At 31.4% G+C, this 27,424-nt stretch overlaps 1 protein-coding gene and 1 long non-coding RNA gene across 2 annotated transcripts; one reads left to right on the plus strand and one right to left on the minus strand.

The window, feature by feature from the left end:
* Positions 1-9,398: 9,398 nt before the first annotated feature.
* On the minus strand, positions 9,399-12,058 carry LOC108834865 (transcription factor MYB21). The gene is made up of 3 exons (XM_018608182.2): positions 11,807-12,058; positions 11,167-11,296; positions 9,399-10,048 (listed from the first exon to the last, which is right to left on the minus strand). The coding sequence occupies exons 1-3, from the start codon at positions 11,961-11,963 to the stop codon at positions 9,637-9,639; spliced, it is 699 nt and encodes a 232-aa protein (XP_018463684.1). The 5' UTR covers positions 11,964-12,058; the 3' UTR covers positions 9,399-9,636.
* On the plus strand, positions 10,593-14,285 carry LOC130511039 (uncharacterized). Its single transcript, XR_008944815.1, has 2 exons — positions 10,593-12,072; positions 14,009-14,285. It is a non-coding gene; the product is annotated as an uncharacterized LOC130511039 (long non-coding RNA).
* Positions 14,286-27,424: the final 13,139 nt, after the last annotated feature.

Raw genomic sequence — 27,424 nt, forward strand, 5'->3', positions numbered from 1 at the left:
CGAAATTTCCTCGAAATGTCCCTTCACGGTTGAGGGGTTTGATTTAAAACCCCTTGTTCGTCGAAATACCCTCGAAATATTTCGAGGAAATTTCGACGAAACAAATGATTTTTGGTATTTCCTCGAAATTCCCTCACAATATTCCGAGGGAATTTCGAGGAATAAGGGGTTTTAAACCGAAAACAACGTTTTGCGGATTGAATAACACGTATATAACCTTCATTAAGTGTCTTAGGCAGATTATGAAGTCAAACTTTAGGGTTTTAAACCGAAAATAATGTTTTGCGGATTGAACGGAAACCACACAACATAAGAGAAACACTTATACATTTTAATAAACGTTAAAGGGAATACTTACAATTATTTTTGTAATTGTGTTATTTCATTGTTTATGATCATCTATTGATATTGGAAGTTTTCAATGCTCCCAAGCCAAATGATAGTATATAAAGGTTGTCGAACCACAGAGAACTAGTGATCTATAGCACCAAGAATACACAAACTTTCCTAATCTAAGCAAACAAGAAGATGGATGATGAGTAACAAGCTAAGAACCTACTAGTATGAACAAGGTGATCTCAAAGCCTATCAAGAAACTAGCGCAAGAACTACACTTTCAACCAAATGCTAAGGTAGAATCCATGGGACTAGGGACTTGACTTTGGGTGACTAAGATTCAAGCTAGAGTGGCAAGCTAACAATCAAACACTTCCTTAAGTCTAGAACACTAAGATAAACAAGCTCTATGGTCAAGAAGAATGTTCATTTGCTTTAATCAACTAGACACCAAAGGTCTTTGAGCCTAAAAGATCTAAGCAATCATTAGGGATGAGTCTATTAACTATCTAAACTCCCTTAACACAATGGTCTTTGTGTAAGGCAAGTTTAGAGCAAGCTCTACTTGGTTCAGACATTTCATCAAACACCTTGTGGGTGGGAAATGTCTAGAGCTCTAGATCAAAGAGGCCAACTTTAATCTAGCATTAAGGATAGTAGACAAGCAAGGAAACAATAGATCTAACACTAAACACCCTAGATCTTCACTTAATCACCCTAATCACCCTAGCCCATGAATTCAATGTGTGTCTACTCTCTAATCTCCATGAGAAACCTTAAATCTATGTGAGATTCAAGGCTAATCATGTTTATGAGAAAGAGAAACAAGATTTAAGATGAAGAACTTCCTTAAAATGATTAAAAGGTTCAAGCTTTTACAAGATGAAACAAAGTCTTGAGAGAAAATGAGATACATTAGGGTTTTTGGGATCTAAAACTATTTATAAGAAGTCTAAACTCGTCCTGGTTCAGTTGAATTAAACCGGGTCAAACCGGAATAAACCGGTCAACATCTTGAAACCGCATCTTGTCTTCTTCCCAGCGGCCTCGTCACGTCGCTTCCGAAGGTCGCTATGAACCACGCTCAGTGCTCAACGGTCTCTCCCTCTTGCGGCATCAAGTCGCTGTGGACTCGAGCTCCGCCTTCGTCTTCCTCGCAGTTTCTTCGTGGTTCAAACCGGGACTGAGTCGAAGCCTTAAAAGTCCAAATCGTCGTCATCGTGGTCTCAGCCCATCGCTGCCGCTTCAGAGTCGAGCCCGTGCTCAGCCGCGAGTTCTCCATCTCCACCGTGAAAACAAGCTTCATCGTCACTGGCTCATCGTCCGATCATGGCGCCTCCGGAATCAAGTCGCAGAAGAAGCTCGAGGATCAACCATGGCCAGATCTCAGGTTTTTGCACATCGGCCCTTCTACTTCTGGCTATTCACGCAGTGACCCCAAAACTATTGAAATTGCAGGGACATCCTTGCTAATTGGCCTCTGGACTTTCTATTGTGCAGTTTAACCCAGGCAGATACTCCAATTTGCAACCTTGGTCCCTCGTCTTCTGGCCTGTTCTCAATCTGGCCCCATAACTTCCAAAAATGCAGATTTAACCACTGATTTTCGCCCCAAACTCTTAATTGTGCACTCCAACCCCTATTAAATGCAAATGAGTATGCAAATGCAATTTAGTGACCTAAATGCAATCTAAAATGATCATTAATAATCTAAAATATGAATTTAAAAACCTATAAAAACATGAGATATCAACTCCCCCACACTAGTACTTTACTTGTCCTCAAGTAAACATTTAAGATCAATCAAAGAGAAGAGTTTGAAAATGAGAGCTTATAACCAAAAGAAACACTTTCTAGCCTTCAACTTGACATCCTAAGGAAAATATAGCAAATAGCATGAGCAAGAACTTTTATTACATTCTAGCTTCTCAAGACCTATCCATACTCCTATACCTCTACACAAGTTGCAATGCTTATCCATCAACAAGCTCTTTAGACCAACTCTCACATTCATTTATACAAACACATAAGGTGAATACTTGCAAATGGGCACATGATCCTAATCATTTGGCTTGGTGAACAAAGTGGTCAAATGTGAATGAAAACAATGGCTCAAATAAATCATTTCAAAGTGGCAATCACTCAAGAACAAGGAGCTTGATCATTATGCAAAATTTATCTAAGACCAGGAGCAATTTATGCATACATAGATCCATTCTCATCATTCTACCCTTTCCTAAGTGATATAACAAGCTTCACCCCTATTCACATTCATCCCAATACCCAAAGTAACCCACTTTATCACACTCACCTCATGAACTCTTTAACTTAACCATCTAAGGATCATTTTATTAACTTTCCACAACTCTTAGCTCTATCTACCTTCCCACCATCTTATTGATTCATCATTTTTTTTTCTTTTTTTTTTCTTTTTTTTTTCTTTTTTTTTTCTTTTCTTTATATTGGGGGAAGGTTCAAATAGACTAAATCTAGAGATTTCTTATTTTTGATCCTTAGTGGCTTCTTTTCTCAACTTTTTGATCATCTTTCTCATATTTCTTTTCTCCCAAACCCAAGATAACAAACTTTAAAATAAACAAACCCACTAACCATCCTAGATGCTAACTCAAATGAGGATCCTATGCTAGCAAGAGATGAGAACAAATCTATGTCGCTCTCAATACTCTCAAGATTTTGCACATGACAAGCTATCAAAAAGAAGGCCTCACTCAAGCAAATCAATGTTGGTCTCAAAGAATGGCTAAGGGTTTAGGGGTAGGAGAGTTCCATTTGGGTTAACAAAGGATAATGAATGGAATAAGATAACCCAAATGTGTATGAGATCCATGATCAAGTATGCAAGTGCCCATATGCAAGAGAGATTAAGTTCATTAAGTTCAAGTTCAAATTGGAGTTGGCTTTCAAGAGCAATGTCAATATCAAGCAAGCAACATGTTTCAAGAAGAGTTTTCAAGGCTCGAAACTTACAAGCTTTTTTAAGAGATGCTCAAGCTATTTGATATGTTTAACTAGGGTGTCAAATTGAGTTCTAGACATGTGTCCTTTACAAGGTTTGCTCCCAATGCATGAATGCAATCTAAATGCTTCTATACTCAAATCCTAAAGATGCAAATGATGCAACTAAATGACTTTTTTTTTTTTTCAAAATTTTTTTTATGCAAATAAATATGCAATGCAATGCATGAGACTCATGACAAGTAGACAAAACAGAAAACAATGTGAGATAGTTGACTCTCCCCCAAACTTACTTCACACAGTCCCTTGTGTGAGAGTAAGCTCAAAGAAGAGATCTAAGGGAAATAAAGAAACATGAGAATTAAATATGTACAGGGTTGGAGTGGCACATACTTGGAGTTTATTGGCTGAATTGGGTGGTAGAGGACCCTTGGCCTCTTGTTTGTTGCACCGGTAAACATAGGCTGAAGTGGAAATGAAGACTTCTCTTATCTAGAGATAGATCCAACCTGAAAATCTCAACCATACTTATTAAACAACTTAAAAGAAAGAAAGATAAAGAAATATATACAATGGATAAACATGGGACTTCCTCCCAAGTGAGCTTGTTTTAAGTCTCTAGCTTGACTTTGTGTGCATGCTAATCATAAGTATCAAAAGGCTGAGCCAATGCACCTTTGATCCTTCTCCTACAAGAACAAGAAACCAAGTGCGCAAAGGAGCACACTACTGTCCATAGAAAATAGACAGATTTTTCATCAAAGAGCTTCACTAAAGATGTATCATGAATCATGAGATGCTCTTTGAGATTCAAATGGTCATGAGAATCAAATGCATTTGGTGGAAACACAAAGTCAACTACAGGTTCAAACGAAGTTTTAACAAAGTAGTCAACTCTATCTCCATCAACTGAATAAAACACAATGTTCACATTCTCATGATTATTTTTGACAAGGGGGGTTTCTATCTCAAGCAAGAGCTTATCTACATCAAGTTCATCCCCTATATCAGCAAGTGCAAGAAAAGGTCTAGGTTCACTAAGAATCAAAAACTCAGATTCGAGATCAAATGAAGCACATAGGTAGCTCTTGTCAAAACAAACTTCAATATGATCTCTAGCAAGCTTTTCTATTCTCAACTCATCTAGCTTCCTAGTTTCACATATCAGATCAAGACATTCATTGATGAGCACAAGAGAATCATGATCATGGGCAATGTTTTCACCACAAGGCAAGCATATTTTCTCAAATTGAAGTTCTAAAATGGAAATTTCTATACCTTCCAGCTGGAGTGGTGGAGCCCAATCCATTACCTCTTTAAGGTCATAGGCAACATTAAACTCATACTTTGTAACCTCCCTTCCTTCAAGCTCTGCTCGATCCTTAATAAGCTCCAACCGGATCCTTCGTGCTAGGGATGTCTTTGCCGAACCTGGGTACTCCTTCTGAAGCTCATATAACATCACAAGTTGTGCTGGTGTGAGTATACTTGCATCAAAGTCATCTTCAATGTGATATTCAAATGTGTTTTCCTCTTCTTGTGGCTCCTCATGGTAGCTTGAAGCCATCTCTACAAATAACAAAAGCTAGAAGAAAAGGTTAGTAACTGTACAAAAGCAAAACAAAGCAAGAAAATAAAGCTTAGTCTCAAGAAAGATTGAAATCCTAATGATAAATCTACTAGTTCCCCGGCAACGGCGCCAATTTGATATTGGAAGTTTTCAATGCTCCCAAGCCAAATGATAGTATATAAAGGTTGTCGAACCACAGAGAACTAGTGATCTATAGCACCAAGAATACACAAACTTTCCTAATCTAAGCAAACAAGAAGATGGATGATGAGTAACAAGCTAAGAACCTACTAGTATGAACAAGGTGATCTCAAAGCCTATCAAGAAACTAGCGCAAGAACTACACTTTCAACCAAATGCTAAGGTAGAATCCATGGGACTAGGGACTTGACTTTGGGTGACTAAGATTCAAGCTAGAGTGGCAAGCTAACAATCAAACACTTCCTTAAGTCTAGAACACTAAGATAAACAAGCTCTATGGTCAAGAAGAATGTTCATTTGCTTTAATCAACTAGACACCAAAGGTCTTTGAGCCTAAAAGATCTAAGCAATCATTAGGGATGAGTCTATTAACTATCTAAACTCCCTTAACACAATGGTCTTTGTGTAAGGCAAGTTTAGAGCAAGCTCTACTTGGTTCAGACATTTCATCAAACACCTTGTGGGTGGGAAATGTCTAGAGCTCTAGATCAAAGAGGCCAACTTTAATCTAGCATTAAGGATAGTAGACAAGCAAGGAAACAATAGATCTAACACTAAACACCCTAGATCTTCACTTAATCACCCTAATCACCCTAGCCCATGAATTCAATGTGTGTCTACTCTCTAATCTCCATGAGAAACCTTAAATCTATGTGAGATTCAAGGCTAATCATGTTTATGAGAAAGAGAAACAAGATTTAAGATGAAGAACTTCCTTAAAATGATTAAAAGGTTCAAGCTTTTACAAGATGAAACAAAGTCTTGAGAGAAAATGAGATACATTAGGGTTTTGGGATCTAAAACTATTTATAAGAAGTCTAAACTCGTCCTGGTTCAGTTGAATTAAACCGGGTCAAACCGGAATAAACCGGTCAACATCTTGAAACCGCATCTTGTCTTCTTCCCAGCGGCCTCGTCACGTCGCTTCCGAAGGTCGCTATGAACCACGCTCAGTGCTCAACGGTCTCTCCCTCTTGCGGCATCAAGTCGCTGTGGACTCGAGCTCCGCCTTCGTCTTCCTCGCAGTTTCTTCGTGGTTCAAACCGGGACTGAGTCGAAGCCTTAAAAGTCCAAATCGTCGTCATCGTGGTCTCAGCCCATCGCTGCCGCTTCAGAGTCGAGCCCGTGCTCAGCCGCGAGTTCTCCATCTCCACCGTGAAAACAAGCTTCATCGTCACTGGCTCATCGTCCGATCATGGCGCCTCCGGAATCAAGTCGCAGAAGAAGCTCGAGGATCAACCATGGCCAGATCTCAGGTTTTTGCACATCGGCCCTTCTACTTCTGGCTATTCACGCAGTGACCCCAAAACTATTGAAATTGCAGGGACATCCTTGCTAATTGGCCTCTGGACTTTCTATTGTGCAGTTTAACCCAGGCAGATACTCCAATTTGCAACCTTGGTCCCTCGTCTTCTGGCCTGTTCTCAATCTGGCCCCATAACTTCCAAAAATGCAGATTTAACCACTGATTTTCGCCCCAAACTCTTAATTGTGCACTCCAACCCCTATTAAATGCAAATGAGTATGCAAATGCAATTTAGTGACCTAAATGCAATCTAAAATGATCATTAATAATCTAAAATATGAATTTAAAAACCTATAAAAACATGAGATATCATCTATACAAAGAAACCTCATTAGTATGAATTACATTTGTATAAGAAATGACATAGAGGAAAAAAATCGATGTTTTCAAAACCCCAAACCCTGTTTCCTCGAAATTTCCTCACAATATTGTGAGGAAATTTCGAGGAACCTGCTTTCAAACCCTGTTTCCTCGAAATTTCCTCACAATATTGTGAGGAAATTTCGAGGAACCTGCTTTCCTCGGAATATTTTTCATTAACCCGGCAACCCTAGCCGCCAAATGTTTCGCGAAAATTAGATTAGAAGATTTCGAGGAAATTTCGAGGAACCTTATTAAATTTTGTGAGGAAATTCCGACGGATAGTGTCCGTCGAACGTCTCATAAATTAGGTTTTACGTTCTTCTCTTCCCCATTTCTCTCTGCCTCTCCTTTCTTCCTCTCCTCTCTTGCGCGGCTTCCTTCCTCTCCTCTTTTCCTCTGCGCGGCAAATCCCCTCTCTTCCTCTCCTCTCTTCCTCTCCTCTCTTCCTATCATGTAAGTTCATCTCTCTTCTCTTCCTCTCTTCATAGATCGATTCTTTGGATGTTAGATCTCAGGTTGTTAGGAAGGAAATTCTAGGATTGAATGGATAGCTTAGGATTTTCAAGTTTGGATTGTTGTTTTGATTGTTGTTATATATTTTTTTTAGTTCTTTTGTGTTTTGGGTAAAGTTCAAAATGTTTTTCATGTTTTAAAACGTTTTTTGATTTTTAAAAATGTGTATATGATTTTTTAAAACGTTTTTTTGATTTTTTAAAACGTTTTTTTTTATTTTTAAAATGTGTATATGATTTTTTAAAACGTTTTTGAATTTTTAAAATGTTTTTTGATTTTTTAAAACTATTTTTTATATATTAAAACTATTTTTGTACTTATTAAACTATTTTTATATATTAAAATTTTTTTGTCATTATTAAACTATTTTTATATATATTAAAACTTTTTTTGTAATTATGAAATTGTTGTTTTATTTTTTTTTCGATTTATTTTGCGTTTTGGTTAAAATTCAAAACGTTTTTCATGTTTTAAAACGTTTTTTGATTTTTTAAAACGTTTTTTGATTTTTAAAAATGTGTATATGATTTTTTTAAAACGTTTTTTGTAATTACTAAACTATTTTTTATATATTTAAATTCTTTTTATATATTTAAATTATTTTTGTAATTATTAAAATATTTTTATATATATAAAAACGTTTTTTAAAGTTTACAGTAATAATAAACGTTTTCTATAAATTTTAAAAATATTTAAAAACCTTTTTCTATATTTATAAACGATTTGTAATTTTTTATAAATATATATATATATATATATATATATATATATATATATATGTGTATAAATCATGTATACTAAAAACTATATATAGTAATTATTAAACTATTTTTTATATATTTATATTTTTGTGATTAAAAACTATTTTGGATTTTTAAAATTATTATTTATTAAAGCTAATTTTTAATATATTTTAATTTGTACAATTTTGAATAATATTATCTAATATATTTTCAATTTCAATTTTTATTTTATATTTTATATTTTCGAATTTCATTAAAAAATTAATATTTTTTTTTTATTTTTTTTTTGAAAATTCTGAGGAAAGGGTTCCCTCAGAATATTTCGACGACCACGTCCGTAGGAAAATTTTGAGGACTTTTGTGACGAACCCTCGTCCTCACAATTTCCTCGGAATTACTGTTACTCGAAATTCCATCAGAAAATTTCGAGGAAATTTCGAGGAAAAATGAAATTTCGAGGAGTTTTTTTCGAGGATCTTTTTTCTCGGTATGTCGTCGGAATACGGTTATTCCGACGACATACTGAGGAAAAAGTCCCCAATATCTGCGTGTTTTCTTGTAGTGTCTACATCAATATTCATACTGGCTTTATTTTCATCTCAAATCTATACTAAATTACTCATTACGTTTCTAGGCTCATCGAATCTTATTTTTCATACATTTTCATCCCATGTTCGTACCCCTTTTTAGAAGTAAATATTTACGAAATTTTGACGCATGGATACAAATCAGTGATAATGAACCATTTTATAGATTTCTTTATTTATTTAAGCAAAGTCCATATCTTCGTTTGACAAAACAAAACTCGATATCTTCGTCTTAAAGGTTGTGGAGTTAGGCTTACGTCGGGTTCTGCATGTTGAATGGCGATGCCCAAAAATGGATAAAAATTGTTGAATAAAGGCACCGTGAACTGTACCAAAAGCTATCTATTTTCAGCAGTGACACTTGTCTTCTTGCTATTGGTGAAATTAGGTTCATATGCTTATGTCATGTGATATGTACATGCATCGGTTCACATGTATACGTATAGATACGCCTAACTCATGTGTTTCTGTTTTAACATTACAGAAAATAACAGTATTAATTCTTTTTTGAGAATTTAACTATGTATTAGCTGTACGAATATGTTAACTATTAATCCAAATACTTATCAAACAAAAGAAACTATAAATTCGAATGTGGTTATCGTTTCTGGTTAACGGATAGCTGTATCAGGTATAAGCTTAGACATTTTTAGTAGTAGATTAAGATGTGTGAAAACCTCCAAAATACATATCGTTATGAACAGGGAGAAGAAATAAACAAACAAACATTTATGTACACGAACATTCCTACTAGAAATTATCTAACTAGTACAAATATAAAGCCGGGAAATAAATGACCCATAAGTCCATAACCCATTCTAGTTTTATTTATGTATAACATCCAACGGGGTGCAATAAAGTTCAAAATATATATCAAGGATTATGATCATTGATATTATATGTAAAATATATCCCCAAACCTCGAAACAACGAGGCAAAAACCATATACATGTCACGTACTAATCACAGTACTAAAAATCACAAATCTCATAGTAATTATATTCCATATTTTGTTTTCCGATCGAGACTATACTTGATTAATCAATTACCATTGAGTAAATGCATTGATGACCAGATATCATCCATGCCCCAATAGTTTTCACCGGTTTGATCATCAACGGTCATCGGTACAGGATAATCTGCTGTTGTCGTAGCCGTAGTCACCGGAGCCACAGGCGCAGAGTAGTTACCATAGTTGAATTCCATATTGGTATGTTGGTACGACGTTGTCGTAGGAGAATAAGTCTCCATTGCATGATCTTGTGCACAAAAGACATTGTGTCCCGACGTGCTTGCAACTTGATCGTTGACTTCAGAGCTCTGAGATCCAACGGACGACGTTGCAGTTGTTGCTACATCGGTTTGTTTGATGTATTTTTGTATTCTTGTCCTCCAGAAATTTTTGATCTCGTTATCGGTTCTTCCTGGAAGGTGTTTAGCGATTTTTGACCACCTGATCATATTTTTAAGAGAGATAATTTAGATATTATTATTTAATATAAGCAAAACTAAGATGATGAGCTAATGATTATTGTGGGGTTAGAGGTCTAGTCCGTGACTGCGACAGACCAAGTACGTCTAGATTAATCCAAAACATTAAGGTTTGCGTCTATTTCAATTATGCTTTTTCTTGTTGTCAGGAGACTTTATACTTCTGTACACATGTACTGTGTTTGAATCTTTTTCAAGCATTATAAAGTTTTACTTTTTTGTTTGTTAAAAGGGTTTATAAAGTGTAATTTACTGACCTAGTAATAGCTTGATATCTTATGAATAAATTGTCAAGACATAAGAAAAGAGGAAGTAATTTGAAACTAATAAAACAGTAACAAATAAATAGAAAGTCTACATCATGAATTATGAAAAATAATTAGAACTGAATATAATCAGGCTGGTAGTAACTTCACCCCGTACCTAATAGGCTCATACTCATATCCGTAATTAGTATACCAAAAAGAGTTAACTTCCAATAAAATGATAAATTAGATTGTACTTACTTAAAAATGCAGACAATCAGTCCCTTTTAGTCTTGGGCAAAATTTTCCAGCTTTTTACATATAAAACAAATAAAAATAGAAATCGGATAAAACAAACAGACAAGGAAATAAATAGAGCCGCGTAAATCTTTCAGAAACGTGGGAAATCACTTGAATAATTACGGAAATTCTGTACTTTATAAATCATATAAAAATATCGGGACAAGTGTAGCCAAGAGTTCGGGAGAAACACGCACGAGGTTTTCATGTTGTTTTGATAAAAATGCACGAGGTCTAATGTTAGTGGCTTGAAAAATTCGACATGTGCAGAAAATGAGAACTGACGGCCAAGAAAAAACTTCGATCAAAGATTGTCACAAAGGAATTGAACGTTTTTGTTGCTTTAATCACTAAATGTGTTGCTTTATTGTCTTTTCAATGATCTACGTGGCTATATATAGCCTCAAGAGTATATAAACGATTCACAGTTCGAGTATTTTGTTTGAGAAAGAAAGTTAGAAAATTTTGCCTTTGTTCTTTCGTTACACAGTGTATGTGTATTTGTATATAGTCATTTATGTAAATCAAAACTTACCTGTTTCCCCACTTAGCATGAAGTTCCATGATGATAAGTTGCTCCTCCGGCGTGATGTTTCCACGTCGTACGTCAGGGCGGAGATAGTTCAGCCACCGGAGCCGGCAACTTTTCCCGGTGCGTTTTAGACCTTATAAACGTTTATTCAATAAATCATCAGTCAAATATTGTTTCATACGTACTTGCATATCCACATATGTGTGTATTATATAAATCATGATCATTAAAACACTGTTTATTATTAGATACTTACCTGTAAACTGTCTTACATAATTTTAATTCATCACTAGGCCTATAAAACATTTACGCAAAACGTCTTTGGAGGTTTCCTTTAATTTAGATTAAATTTTAACAAGGAAATAATATATTAACAAAACAGTTTTTTCGTTTTAACCAAAGAATTGAAGATATAGATAACAAGTGTGCTTCATAGGTGTAGATAATAACTATACAAGATAAAAAAATTGGTATGAATCTAATACAAGAAAAAAATATTGTTACTTGTATGATACCTATGCACGTTATGTAGAAACCCTAGTTTATATCGAAAAAATATACGACGTAAAATAAATCTATATATACAAATATATATGGGTGATTAATTATAATTTGAAATTCTTTAAGAAGAAATCAAATGAACCTGCAGATTTGGCGAGAGTGTTCCAAACGCCATCCCCGTGGTTGGCGATATAGTTGATAAGAATAAGATCTTCTTCCATCGTCCATGGTCCTTTTCTCACCTCTGTTTCTCCTGATGATCCCGAACCTCCACTACATATTCCTCCTCTTTTGTCCATTTTATTCTTATTTATTTATAACTCTTATAGCTAGAGGGAGAGGAAATTTAAAAGAAAGAGACAAGTAAGAGAGAAGGTTGTGGTGAGTTGATATTGAAGGTTGTGGAAGGTGAGCAACTGCTTTTATAGAGACTAAATTCACCGCGTGATTAGCAAAGCTTAATCCACATTCTTAATTAATCATGTATGGTCATTAGCTTAAAGTTTTAATTAATCATGTAATAAACTTTCGTAATTAACCAAGAGCTCGTAGCTTGGTGGTAAAGGAGGTACAGCTGTACTGCCCGCCACCCGGGTTCGAGCCTTGGCCACAACGGATTTAACATTCCTTCCGTTGGGGCGCTGGACCCCTTTCGAGGGATAGTTGGGAATGTGGCTGCCCAGATACCAGAGTTATCAAAAAAAAAAAAAAAAAACTTTCGTAATTGTTAGGATCTATACTATACTAATAACACATGTGACTATGTATAACACCTTTCACGACCTAACCATATACAATAACATAGTTTCTTCATCCATGCCCGTATGTATATATAGCTTGAAGATTGAAGAGTAGTTGATGCATTCATGTGTCATTTAGTTTACACACATACGCATGTCGTTTGCTGATGTAAATGTAGAAGTTTGGATTTGGATATGATATCACCCAGTAAAAAGAAGGCCGTCAATGGGTCATATATGATCTTTATTTAGTGGTTTCGCTATTGAACCGAACCTAAGAGCAAGTCCAATGGGTGATAATCATAAGGTATCTCAATATTTATGAAAAAAAAAACAGAGAAGTAGGAGAGATGCATGATAAATTATCTCTGCACTCGTACTGTTAGATACTTTGTATTATACATGTCATTTACTAAATGGTTTATAGTTTTTTTAAAATTTAATTATATAAGTAAAATGTTATTAAATAATAATTTTTTATTTTTATTTAGAAACTGAGTTACATACTCACCAATAAGATTGCTCTAAGAAATTGATTTGTCTCAGTTCATTTATTTTAATTGCATAACTCACGTTATATTTGTGAGTCTTATTTTTTTTAATTTAACTGTACATCTTAGAGCAACTCCATTAAAAGATTCTAGCTCGCTTACTCTTAGTATAGCGGGTAACCAACGTTCTTCCCTTTTTGTTCTTCCTTTGATTTCACTCAGAAAAGAAAAAAAAATGATAGGATCTTGATTCTGTCAAAAAGTGAGTCAGAGGAACTCCTCAAAACCCTATATCCCGTAAGCCATCTATCCCCTTTTCCCATTACATAAGCAGCTCGAAGTTTTCAATGTATTACATTCCTTCATCCGGGGAGGTTTTCATAGCCTAAACAGAATAGAAATCGTAGGCTTATCTGTATGTACATTTAGCGCTCAGTTCAGAATTTTCTGGGTATCTAGAAATACATATACATATATGTATATATTATATATACATATATATATATATATATAATATATTATATATATATATATATATATATATATATGTGTGTGTTTAATTGCGGAATTCTAAGTTTTACGGGAAACCTAACCTAGAATGTCTGAGCTTAGATACTTTGGTTTATGTTTTCCCTAAAATTTAGAACTCCTTAATTACACACACATATATAATATATATATATATACACATATATGTATTTTTAGATACTCGGAGTTAGAACCCCTCAATGGAGTTGCTCTTAGTCTCTTGGTTTCGTCTTGAAAAACAAAATTTATATATTTCACAAATAAATATAACTTTTAGTTAAACATAAATCGAGGCAACCTTTTTTTTTTGTAAAACTATTGTATACAAGCTGAAAAAACATATTTTGTTTATATAAACTTTAAGAAAATAGTTAATGTGTGTAACAAAATATCGCCGCTTTATTTTCAAAATGACAATTCTAAATATATATCCAGTTTTCTAATCTTAGTGGTAGTATGATTGGTTTTCACCTTTTAGATACAAAGAGAACTCTGGAAGTACCATATCCTATTGATTAAGGATTAAAAGTTTTTATACCAGGTTTTGATTCGAATCTTAGACAATGATTTTTTTTTGCATATTAGGATGTAAAGTTTATCGAAGGTTCTAGAGTACTGCAGGCAGAGTCATTCATTGTGATCATCTGCTACAGAGAGCTAGAGTTTGTCCACGAAGTTATCGTACATGCAGAACCATTCGTCGATCCAAATATTTTAGAGAAAGATTCATCATAGAATCATTATCCGTGAAATTGTTCATAAAGTTGCAGGTAGTTGATATCATATGTAATAGAACTAGAGATTATATGATGTAATTGGTGATTTACCCAATGTTAACAAATAATACAAAGTTAAATTAATGTAAAGTGATTAGTTCCAAGTCTAAGGTACGTACCAAGAAAAAGATCAACAAACTTCCATAACTCTAGAACATTAAGATATATTAATTCGTTTTCATGCCTATATGATCAAGCATTAAACATCAAATCCATTTGGTCTCGTACAATCAAACATACATTTGAACTAAATCTAGTAACCATATATCTAGTACAATCAAACATGCATTTGAATTAAATCTAGTAACAATGTAGCATTCCTAACATCTCTAGCAATCATATCCCTTTGGTTAATCATGATAAAACAAAATTAAGTTCATTCAAGTATTTCAGGACAGGCTGCTAGCTCCAGCTGCTACATTGTCCTTTCTCTCAAGGTTTAGGTAAAAACTGCAGATGCGAACCGCGCTATGCCCCCTGGTCAAATGTGATAATCTGAAAGAGGGGCATATTGGCCTTGGTTAAAAGCGCTAGACTATACCGTTATGCGTATGTGTTCGTAGCGGTCACGCTTTGACTGCTAAGGCTGACCGCTACGTCTCTAAGTACACCTAATGTAAACTATAGGAACCTGAAACAAGAAAAGGATTTAGTCAAAAAAAAAAAACAAGAAAAAGGACAAAGCTACAACCATGAAAATCAATGCATCAATACATGAACATACTAGACTGCACGCCCTTCCATTTTAGACTTTGTATCTCTATACGTATTGCTTTCCGTTCTCATGCACAAGCCTCGACGTTAAAAAGTTTCCTTACAGGATTCCTTGTCGTTTTACAAGTTAACGTCATTATATATCGTCCATCCACACACCTTCAAATCCCCGTTGCCAAATAATATTTGATGGTATAACTCGGTAATTAATTGGTAGAATAAATTCCCTATGTGTGGAAGCCTTTAAAAAAAAAAAAATTCCCTATGTACTTTGACAACTGAATGATCGGCCATATGTTTTTGCAAGCATCTCCTTTAAGGAAATCTATATCACCTTTAATAGATCATGACGTTAAATAAACTTTTCTTGTTTTTTTAATACCATTTTTACATAGCTTAATTAGCTACTGGTTACTGAAGCGATACTTTATTAGTACATAAACTATAAGAACATGACAGAGAAAGTACAGAGAGATAAAGCCTGTTACAAAACCAAAAAAAAATACAGAGAGATAGTGACAATAAGATTTTGGCTCTCTAAAAGTTCACTCATTCTGATCCCTAACCAAATAAAAATCCACTTATCTTAAAAGTGAAAAGTGACTAATTCCTAACTTAATAAAAACTTTAACATCCAAATTAGCCAAGAGAAAGACCCTTCACAATTCAATTAGCGCATACTTGCTTTTGTTGCCACGTCCATGTTCTTTTTTATGCGCCATAACATGCGATTGTCTACATTTTTTTAAAAAAGTGGTGAAAAAAATAATATAGAAGCCAGGCTTTGAAGGGAAGCTGAGAAATCATGGGCTTCAGGCGTTCAATAATGTAAAATAAATTCGGGTGAGTTTTACTAAAAATATCTTTAGTCTAGTGGTGTAAATCATGTAACATTAGCCTCAGTAGCATGTCTTCAAACCATGAGTATGCCATTGTCTCAGCTCTTTTTCTCAGTTAGCTTTTAGAAGTACTGCACTTATGAAACCTAAAACATAAAGTAAGTTAAGTTCAAAAAAAAAAAAAAAAAACATAAAGTAAGTTATCCACGAAAGTTATGTAAAGTGCAAACGCAGTTTCATAGACGAAACCGTTGTTTTCCCACTTGCTTTTAACATTTAGTATTTCAAATTAGCAATTTTTTGTTTGTTTGTTTCAGAAGAATATGGAGTAGTTTAAAAAAAGAAAAGAAGAATATGGTGTAGTTCATTTATAAATAAAAACAAAATGATTTGGCGCAAATGTTGTGGGTTCATTTATAAATAAACCAAAAACACAAATGCAAACAAAATAATCGAGGTGCAGAAATATAAATGATAATATTTTTTTTTTCAAAATAAAATAATATAAAATATAAATGATGCATTCGCTTCCACATGGTTTTGTTTCAATTTGTTTTAAACGAAAGTTCAAATCTATACTATTATTTGCGAAGTGATTTTCGCAACAGAACTCTCAGGTTAAAAGTTAGAGCGGCTAATATTGATATTACACTTAACGAATCTTTATAAAAATAATTTAATTTATAATTGTTAACACAATTTTATGTCTTACTTTTCACGTTAGTTAGCTATATGAATCATTATCTTCATAACCTCATATTATCTACCACTTATAATATAAATTTTATATAGCTGAATTTGCGTATGACCAAAAAAAAAAAAATATATATATATAGCTGAATTTTTGTAATTAGAGTATATAATGGGATCAAAAAAATATAGTTAGTCATATGAATCATTATCTTCATAATCTCACAATAACGTGTATTCAGAATATTATTGTATTTCATTTACAAAACCAATTTTATCTAAATGTCAAATATTAAATAATACTAGAACTATTAGAATTATTACTTTCATATACTTAGATTTACTGCCGGCAGAGAAGTTGACCAATATTTTTAATTACTAATCAAGTAAAAAAGTTTGTATAAAATATTTCTGATATATGAGAGTTTTTAAAATTTAAATAATAATGCGAAGATGAAAAATTGATGAAAAATTCAGAAAATATGATTAAAAACATAAAAAATTTCATGATATTTACTTAATTTAGTTGTCAAATACTAATATATATCGGTGAAATAATCATGTCTGTATATGCAGGCAAAATACCTAACCAAAAACTAGAAACAAAATTAGTTTTTTATTAGATAAATGATTACGATTAATAAATATAAGAATTATCAAAAATCTAATATATATATATATATATATATATATTGTGTTGTTATCCGAAAATATCTTTTAATAAAAGTTATAGATGCAAAAACAGATAACGCAAGTAAAGTTCTTAATGTTATATAATTATAAATAGAATATAGACTGATTCTAAAATTTATTATTTATAATGAAATAATATACAAAGAAATTTTTTAAAATATATAATATGTAAGAATTTTCAACTGAGAAAATAGATAATAGAGTCAATTTGCTGTATATACATCATGTGAGCCAATATTAGCTAAATACCCTCACGCACCTAAAACCTCATTTCTCTGTAGCATTTTTGTTGTAATCTTCCCACAATGCCATTTCCTCTACGATTTCATCAGATTTAGCCTCATAGATTATAGCTTCCTATTCATTTCTTAGGTTTGCCAGCACATTGATTTTAAACAATATAATTTATATTTTTAATAGTGTTTTCTTTTTTTCTTTAACCTATTTTCATTATCATCAATGGTTACCATCTCTTTCTTTTGCCTCCTCAATTCTTCATCAACAATCAACATATTTTTAATTGTTCTTCTCTCTCTTTACTTATTGATAATTCTTCTTTAGTGACCATTTTCTTATTTAGGAACCACAAAATTATTAGGAGAATCATTTGTTCTCGTAGTTAGATGGTGAGAGTGAATCTCTGGGATGCTAGAAGGTGGCAGCGAGAGTTTGAGTCTAAGCAGGTTTGCTTCTGATCTTTATTTAAGGGGAATTTTCAAAAATACCACTTTCAAGGTACCATTATTCATCTTTACCACCACTAAAGACACATTTTCAAAAATACCTTATTTATTAAAATGGTAAAAAACTCTTATATCTTTGTTTTTATATGCTTTTCAAAATTCTAATCCCAAATTCTAAATCATAAACCTCCAATTCTAAACCCTAAACCCAAAATCTTCAACTCTAAACCCTAAACCCTAAACTATATACCCTAAATTCAATATCCTAAACCCTAAAGTCTAAACTATAACCCCTAAATCCTCAACTCTAAACCCTAAATCCTCAACTCTAAACCCTAAACTATATACTTTAAACCCTAAAACATCAAATCTTAACCCTAAATCCTAAACATTCAAATCTAAACCCTTCATTAAAAGTAGTGGTAAAAGTGGTTAATGTAAACATGAAAAGTGGTACTATGAAAATGGTATTTTTGGCAATTTCTCTTTATTTAATTACTTATTTGGTAAAATATTATTTACAGAATTTTTTTCTGTGTTATTTCAGATGGTGAGAGCGAATCTTGAGATTCAAAAGAAGAGGAACACATAAGTAAAGACAATCGTGAAGGTTACATAGCATATATTCTAATATATCTTAGAAGATACATGTAATTTTAGCAGATAACATTATTCTTATAATGTATATGTTAACAAAGTAAACTTCAAGATATATTAATTTCAATGGTGTAATGGTATTTAAAAGGGTTATTAACGAATAATAAATATCTTAGAGGATATACATAATTGTTTCGGCTAACTAATAGTGTATAACATATATCTTAGAAGATACAAGTAATGTTAGCAGATAACAATATTCTTATAATATATATGTTAACAAAGTAAACTGCAAGATAGATTGATTTCGATGGTGTATTGGTATTTAAAAGGGTTATTAACGAATAATAAATATCTTAGAGGATACACATAATTGTTTCGGCTAACTAATAATGTATAACATATATCTTAGAAGATACAAGTAATGTTAGCAGATAACAACATTCTTGTAATGTATACATTAACAAAGTAAAATACAATATAGATTAATTTCAATGGTGTAATAGGTATTTAAAAAGGTTATTAACGAATAATAAATATCTTAGACGATACACATAATGTTCTCAGTTAACTAATTATGTACCACATATATATTTTTTTCTTTCTTGGTCAAAATGTACCACATATATCTTAGTCGTGAAATGTTAGTGGATAACAATATTGGTGTCGACGGATATTATAGAGGTTACAGTGGTGGCGATGAAGGTTGACGTTCTCCGGACGGTTGTACGTAAACGTACGAATCGACAAAAAAAAATTCTGAAACAGATCGGAGTGGTTGCACGAGATTAGGAGACAGCGTATTGAATTTCAAGCCGTCTTTATTCTTAACAATGATCCGAACAGAGTTTGTTGGGTTCAATTTAATCAACTTCACCAAAAAATTAAGCTATGTGTCTTATCTTTGTTATTTGGTTAGTCTTCTTTTCGTTTTCATATTATTTTATCTCTTGTTTTTTTTTATCTCTTTTCTCTTTCATCTATGCCTTCAACGGGAAGAATCTAAATATAGGATAGGATGTCACTAGATATAGGGGTATTATTGGATTATGGAAAATTGAATAGTTCACACGGTAGTTACCTAATTTAGGCTAAAACCGTGTATATGGAACCTAATATCTCTAGATAATAATTTATCAATAGTCTTTAATTAGTTTTACACGTATTAGTAAGTAACTATAAAATGATTATGCCCGCATGTGCGGACGGAACACCTAATTCTGGTATAAAATAAGTTACAAAAAAAAATTCTGGTATAAAATCAAAATTTACTATACTCTGAAGCTATTTACTACGTAAAAATACAATAAGGATAGACTAGTTTTGATACCAAATCCCAAAATTGGTATCATATTTAACATTAAGGTGTTGAAAACGGGTTTCACCCCTCTAAAATCGGTCTAATATCATAAAGTCTGAAAAAGAAACATACTATCAAGAAAATTAACGACTTAGCTTGAACTGAGAGAATGATATGCGGCAAATTAAAACGGTCAAACCAAAAAATAAAAAAATAATTGGAGAATTAAATACGATTTCAAAAGCATTCGATACTTGACAAAAATCAAGTTACTGTTATAATTCATCCCAAACACCTATAATAGAATATCCAAAAAGTAGAGGGGATCCCAAAGTCGAACATAACGAACTTATACTCTCACTACTCTTTTATTCATTTATTCTCTGATATATTTTGAGTCATCACGATTATATTTGCTCATATGATCAATAATACACATATTTTCATACAAAATTATCAGTAGACATGTTTTTTACAAATTATCTCTTAGATCCTTTAGTATAAATCATAACTGTAATTTCGGAAGGGATTTTGAGATCTATCAAAAAAAAAATTATTTAGATTAATAAGAGTGGACAAAATATTTTAGTCAAAGCGTAATTAAGAGCATATCCATTGGGTGTATCTAGTTTATAGGTTCTAAAAGTATGTACATATTATATATGTGTACTAGATCTTGACCCGCGCTTTTAAGCGCGGATATGTTTTCACTTATGAACCCAAAATTGATTTACAAATATGAGTTTTTATGTTTTTATCATTTGTTTTTCTTTTCAAAATAAAAAGAAATAGAACATAATATTTTGTCAAGAGTGATTTTCATGAATTTATAAAATTTTATTAGAGAACATATAATTTAAAAGTTTTTTGAAAATAATGTTTGAGTTTTAAGAAATGTTTTCATATCTGACTCAGATCTGTTGAATTGGTAGACCTGTACCTTGTATATAATCCAGTTTGGATTTAATGAAAAATTCGTTAATTAAAAATCTGATAGAATCCGGTAAAAATCCAAAAACTTGTTATTTAAATGTGATTTTATATCAATGATCCAATAAAACATAAAATATCTGATAGTATTTTTATTTGTTTTATTAAATTAATCATATACATTTTAATAATACATAAACTTGTGGTCTTTAAACGTTGATGATATTTTTTATTATGTCATCCAAATAAAAAAAGATAATATAAAGCATATTAATATGACAGTATTAGATTTTTCCTGTTATCAATAACCTATTATAAGTTTGTATTTTTTTATTCTTTTTTATTTTAGATTTAAAATTAATTTTATGATACATAGATTTAAGAAAATAACATTATGATGTCATTATGTTTTTTGATTAATTTAGTTTCAGAATATATTTCTAATATTTGAACATAAAATATTTTTATTAAATAAAAGTAGCATATTTTATAAGTATTTGTAAGCCCATTATTTATTGATTCATTTAAATATACATCCGCAGGTCCAAAACCAAAACACTCAAATGACATTAATGAACTTTATTAATCCTTTATAAAAGTAAGGGTATTTTAGAGAAAATGAAATTTTCATTAAAAGCATAAGATGAGAATGATTCATTTTAATGGTATAGATATAATAATGGATTCTAAACTTTACGGGAAATATAATCCAAAATATCTATCTCGTAACCAAAGTATCTGAACATACTTTGGATTACGAGATTCTTAAAGCTTAGAACCCTTCAATTGCATACATATATAATATATACATACACATAAATATACTTTTATACTTTGAAGTATACACCCCTAATGGGGATGTTCTAAAGATAAAGTGTTGAAAACGGATTTTACCCCTCTAAACCAGGTCCAATAATCTGGTCCAATATCATAAATTCCGAAAAGAAACATAATATCAAGAAAGTTAATGACTTATCCCGAACTGAGAGAATGATATGCGGCGAGCTGATACGGTCAAACCAAAAAATTGGAAAATTAAATGCGCTTTTAAAAGCACTCGATACTCGACAAAGATCAAATTACCGTTATAATTCATCCCGAACCCCTATAAGAGAATATCCAAAAGTGGAGCGGGATCCCAAAGTCCAACATAACAGACTTATACTCTCTCTTCTCTTTTATTCATTTATTCTCTGATACCTTTTGAGTCATCACAATTATATTTGCTTATATGATCAATAATATACATATTTTTTCATACAAAATTATCAGTATATATTTTTTTCACAAATTATTTCTTAGATCCTTTAGTATAAATCACAACACTATTTTCTGAGGGGATTTTGAGATCTGTCAGAAAGATTAAATTATTTAGATTAATAAGAGTGGTTCATAAGATCAATAATATATATATTTTTCATACAAAATTATCAGAAAGATTAACCAATAAGAGAATATCCAAAAAGTGGAGGGGGATCCCAAAGTCGAACATAACGAACTTATACTTTTACTACTCTTTTATTCATTTATTCTCTGATACCTTTTTAGTCATCACAATTATATTTGTCCATACGATCAATATACATAGTTTTTCATACAAAATTATCAGTAGACATTTTTTCACAAATTATTTCTTAGATCCTTTACTATAAATCATAACTCTAATTTCTGAGGGGATTTTGAGATCTATGAGAAATATTAAATTATTTAGATTAATAAGAATGGTCAAAATCTCTTAGTCAAAGCGTAACTAAGAGCATCTCCATTGGAGGTATCTAGTTTATAGGTTCTAAAAGTATATTTATATGTATGTACATATTATATGTGTATGTAATAAGGGATTCTAATCTTACGGAAACGTAATCCAAAGTAAATTTATGTACTTTGGGTTATGAGATATTTAAAGATTAGAACCCTGCAATTACATACACATATATAATATATATATACATAAATGTAATTTTAAATACTTTAAATAGATACCCCAATGGGGATGTTCTAAAGAATTTCCATATTTGAGAGGACACTTGATTTGGCGTATCATCCAAAAGTTTAAGTACTCTTAAGCCATTTTTAAGAGAGGCCATTTCTAGTTTTCTGTGGCTGTGATTTAATTAGGTGGAGACAACTCTTTCCTTAATTACTTCCCTATATGTACTAACGCATTGCTTTATGTTACGTCAAGGAAGGTTTAATGGAAAGTACGGAAAACAACAACGCTTATGGGTAAGGGTGGGCATGGATTAAATACTAACTTAATTTTCAGTATTTGAGATCTGTTTTGTATTTTACGGATATCTAATTTTTTGATTTTTTTTTTTTGAAAAAATGCAAATATCTAGTTTACGGATATCCATAAAATTTATAGATATTTGCGAATATTTAAGGGTATCTCAACCACTCTGTTCAAAACAAATAAATTTAGAAAACCACACAATTTTGTCTTCAAAAAAATATTTTTAACATAATATAAAATATAAAATGTGAATATTTCATAATTTTTTAGAATTAATTAAATGTTCTTACAAAACATAAAGTTTTAGAAGAGTTATAGTTCTATAAAGAGTTTGCATTCCTTTCTTAATTTAATACTTCTATTAGTAATCTTATAAATAAAACTAATAAATTTATATGTTAAAGCAACAATTATATAAATTATAAATTTAAACTTCTATATATAATTGTACATATACATATATTTTTATAAATGTTAGAGCAAATCAGATATTTGACTCTGAAATTTTTAGTATTTGTAATTTGCTTCATTTTAAGGGATATTGATTTTTTATATTTGTTTTACTTCGAAAACTTATAGATGTCTAATTTTTTCGGATCAAATCGAAACTAATAACAAATTGAATCAAAATTAACAGATAAAATGCTCTGCCCTACTTACCAGGGATGGACACGAATCAGATATCCTGGTTTTTTTCAAGTGTTTGTGATCTGATCCGTTTTGTCCGAATAATCAGTTATCCGATTCGATTATTTGCCATCTGGGTATTCAATATTCTGGATATCCGGACAATTCTAGATTTTTAACTGGATATTTGATTCAATCCGTAAATAAATAAAATTTAAAAATAAATAAAAAATCCAAAATAGTATAAAATAATAATAATTTATCAAATAACTAATATAATAATTTTAGTAAATAAAATACTTAAATTATATTATAAATAATATTTGTATAACTTTTTATATATAATTGTTTAAATATATGTGTATATATGCATATAGCAGATCTGATCGGATATCCGTATCTAGAAATATCAGTATTTGTGATTTGTTTCATTTTTTTACGAATATTACATATTAGTATTTGTTTTTGCTTCGTAGAATTACCGATATTGTGCCCATCTTTACTTATGGGGTTTAAGGACAGTGTCAAGTTGCTTAAGCTTCACTTATACGAGTGGCTATAAAGAGTGACAAGCATGATAATCAGTTAGATGTTTGTGGGGACCTTAAGATATGAAGGAACACACGCATGTGAATGTGATCCCAACAACTAATTTTTATCAACCAAAATAAATCTGTTTAAATGTTCTTTCTTCCTAAATCGTACACGTTTTATGTTTTCTTTCACAGTGAGTTAGGTTAATGGAAGAAAAAATTAGGTTAAAGACAATAAATTAGTAGTATAAATAAAAACTGCTAGAGTTATTGTTAGAAAAAATGCGTTACTAAGAGTATGCCACATATATATAATAATGTGGCATATACAATTACAAAAAAAAACTGTGACAAAAAGTGTGTTTATGGGACAAGGTTAGCCAAAAATCCAATAATGTTTTGCATGTGAATCAAGTACAACCGCATTTTCCAACTTGGCCAATTGTTTTTTGGCATTGGACCAATCTTAATTAAATATTTAATTCAATTAATTTCTTAAACGAATTTTTGATTATAATTTATATATTATAAATATATATTAATCAAATATGATAACATAGTGAAATCCGAATTTATATTAATATAATATAAATATCTAATTGATTATAATTATAGAAAGCATATCTATGCTTATTTTTCAGAAATCAATTAAATTATTTAACAAAAGAGGAAGTACAGCAGAGATCACTGACTGTTTTACCGGAACTAAGAACTGACAATGATCAGAATCTCTCTAAAACCATAAACCGGAAAAGAACGCATTCTTGGGAATCAGACCAAATGAAACAAATTCAAATAACCGAATAATTTTTTTGGCAAATGATTAAGCCTAACTACAAAGAGATAATGGTAAGGAAAACTCAAACTTCGAACCAAAGAACGAGCCTAACTAAAGCGAACTTAGCATTGGTGATCACAACTTGAAGAAAAAAAACGGGATGATCTTCCGAATAGAAATAGACCTAATACTCTGAAGCGGGCTTGAAATGACTTCTATTCATAGAACAAAACTCCAAATTGGTGGAAGCTTTACTTCTGGTTTAGCATAAGAGACCATTACTTACAACACCTTCAACGGTATCCTAACACCATTATCACCATGGAAATTTACCGAACATCGCTTGAAAACCATGTCTCAAAGCAAAACGGTTACCACTCCACCAAGACCACGACCAGAGGTAAGAGTTTTCTTTAATACCTTTCATCATCTCCACCGATAATAAGAAGAGATAGGCAAGGAATTTCTGAAGCAACCACAAGAACTGATAACACGACCCAAAAATAGATCAGATCTAGATCTAGACCAAAATTTGTGCAACCAAGACCGAATACAGCAGTCACAGCCGTAACCACATCTAAACTATCAGACCCTAGCGGTCACACCTAGAACAGAGACTAAGTCCAGAAACACTGCAACGAAGCTCAAACTAGTCCAAGAGTCATTAAGAACTTCAAAACACATAACCACATTAAAACATAGAAGAAAAAAACAGAAAAAGGTATATCCACATTAAGAGATCCACCACACACTGGTCACCGGAGATATTGCAGTGTTATGTCAAGAGAGAAGGACGAGAAGACTTTCGTAGATAGAGGTATATCCATGCTTACTATGAAATTAAAAAGAAAACATATGTCTCATAATTCCACAAACTCTCTATTTTCTATCAAATATTCAAAATATTTTTTTAAAGATTTTTCATTTCAAAAATTAATTAGTGTAATGGTTTAAGTAAAATAAAAGTTATTTCCTAAAAATGCATTACATAATAGATTATTTTGTGAAACTTTTTAAATTTATTAAAGTATTTTAGACTTGAGACATGTTTTTTTGCTGCCAATGAGAATGAGTTGTATATTGAAGTGGTAACTAGATTTAGTTATACTCTTATATTATTATTAGATATTATATCTTTTATTTTTATTTGTCTTTTTAAATTTTAAGGTATATAAAAAATATTTTTTGTATAATAAATTATATTTTCTTTGTATTTTAACATCTATTTGATATATTTTAAATAAATAAAAGATATAGTTTTGTGAACAATGGATGTGTGGATAAATAATGTTTTGTTAAAAAAAATTGTTGGATATGAACGGTGGTTGTGGATGGATAAATTGTGAATAAGAGAGTTAAAAACATTTAAGTTAAGCATAACAATTTTTGTAGATGTGAAAAGTGGTTGACATGCTTTGATAATTTGTATCAATTTGATAAATAAATATGTTTTTCCTATTTTACACTATGCAATATCATATAAAATGGACAAATGAAGAAAATAGAAATTAGTAAGCACCAAACATATGTACAAATTTCATGTGATTATAAAAAATATTGACATGGTTTTGGTGGATATGAGTTTTGTGGACAAGGTTGTACTTGATAACCGTATGGTGGATATGTATATTGTGGATACCCTCTAGGTGTTGAAAAGTCTTAAAGTTTGTGTAAACAGAGATGACAAGAAAAATAGACGAGCGTTAAAAAGTTTTGTGTTATGATCCTTTATTTTCCTTTTTCTTGGTTCATTATGATTTTGATTCATCAATTGTCTAAACGATTGAAAATATTGAGTGTAAGAGAGTTAATAGATTTTAAACAAAAAAAAATTCAAAAAATAAATGGATAGAATGAAATTATTGAAGATTATCGTGATGGAGTGGAATGGAAAAGAAATAAAAAAAGAAAGAATAAATTAGAATGACGAAAAATAGAAAAAGAATAGTGATAATTTATTTTGAGGATAAAAATGAAAAATAAGAAATTTAATTCTTTACTCAAAAGAAAAAAGTCAATTTATAAAGTGAAAGTATGTTTAAGTTGATAATATGTCTTTGTTAATTAATAAGTTAAAAATATGTGTTGGTGTAAACAACTTGCATATCCTCCCCCCCCCCTCAAATGACTTTAGTTAACATAGTTACAAACCTCATAAAAAAACTATTAAAATGACTTTATTTAACATCGTGTTAATAATTTTACTATGTTAAATGAACAAAATTATAGATAAACCATGGAAGATGAAGTTTATTTATAACATCTAAAATTTTTTTGGACCTTTCATTGTATAGGGTTTGGAAACTTTATGGATTGCATATTGTTTTTCGGGTGGCAGAAGGAAAGTATCAACCATGCCATTTTTCAGGCAAGTTTTAAGCTCATCTAAGGTGTCTTTAGATACAAGTGGAGATCATGCAAAGGCCCACAGATTTCTAACTTCAAACTCTGCCACACGCCAAAAGTAACTTTCCAGTATGATTCTTTGCTGAGTTCAATATAATATGTATTTCTTTTACTTAGTTTTATTTATATCTATTGTGGGCTTTGGAAAAATATAATTTATTAAAAATTAAAGGATATAAAACCAAAGTAATAAAATGAC

The sequence above is a fragment of the Raphanus sativus genome, chromosome 4 (genome assembly GCF_000801105.2).
Source record: "Raphanus sativus cultivar WK10039 chromosome 4, ASM80110v3, whole genome shotgun sequence".
NCBI classification, from domain to species: domain Eukaryota; kingdom Viridiplantae; phylum Streptophyta; class Magnoliopsida; order Brassicales; family Brassicaceae; genus Raphanus; species Raphanus sativus.

Bases quoted from the DNA above. Each gene is read 5' to 3' on its own strand.
- LOC108834865 (XM_018608182.2), bottom strand. From the start codon at position 11,963: ATGGACAAAAGAGGAGGAATATGTAGTGGAGGTTCGGGATCATCAGGA. The intron at 11,297-11,806 runs GTTCATTTGATT...AACGTTTATAAG, and splicing joins CACTCTCGCCAAATCTGCAG to GTCTAAAACGCACCGGGAAA. The intron at 10,049-11,166 runs GTAAGTTTTGAT...AAATATGATCAG, and splicing joins CATGCTAAGTGGGGAAACAG to GTGGTCAAAAATCGCTAAAC.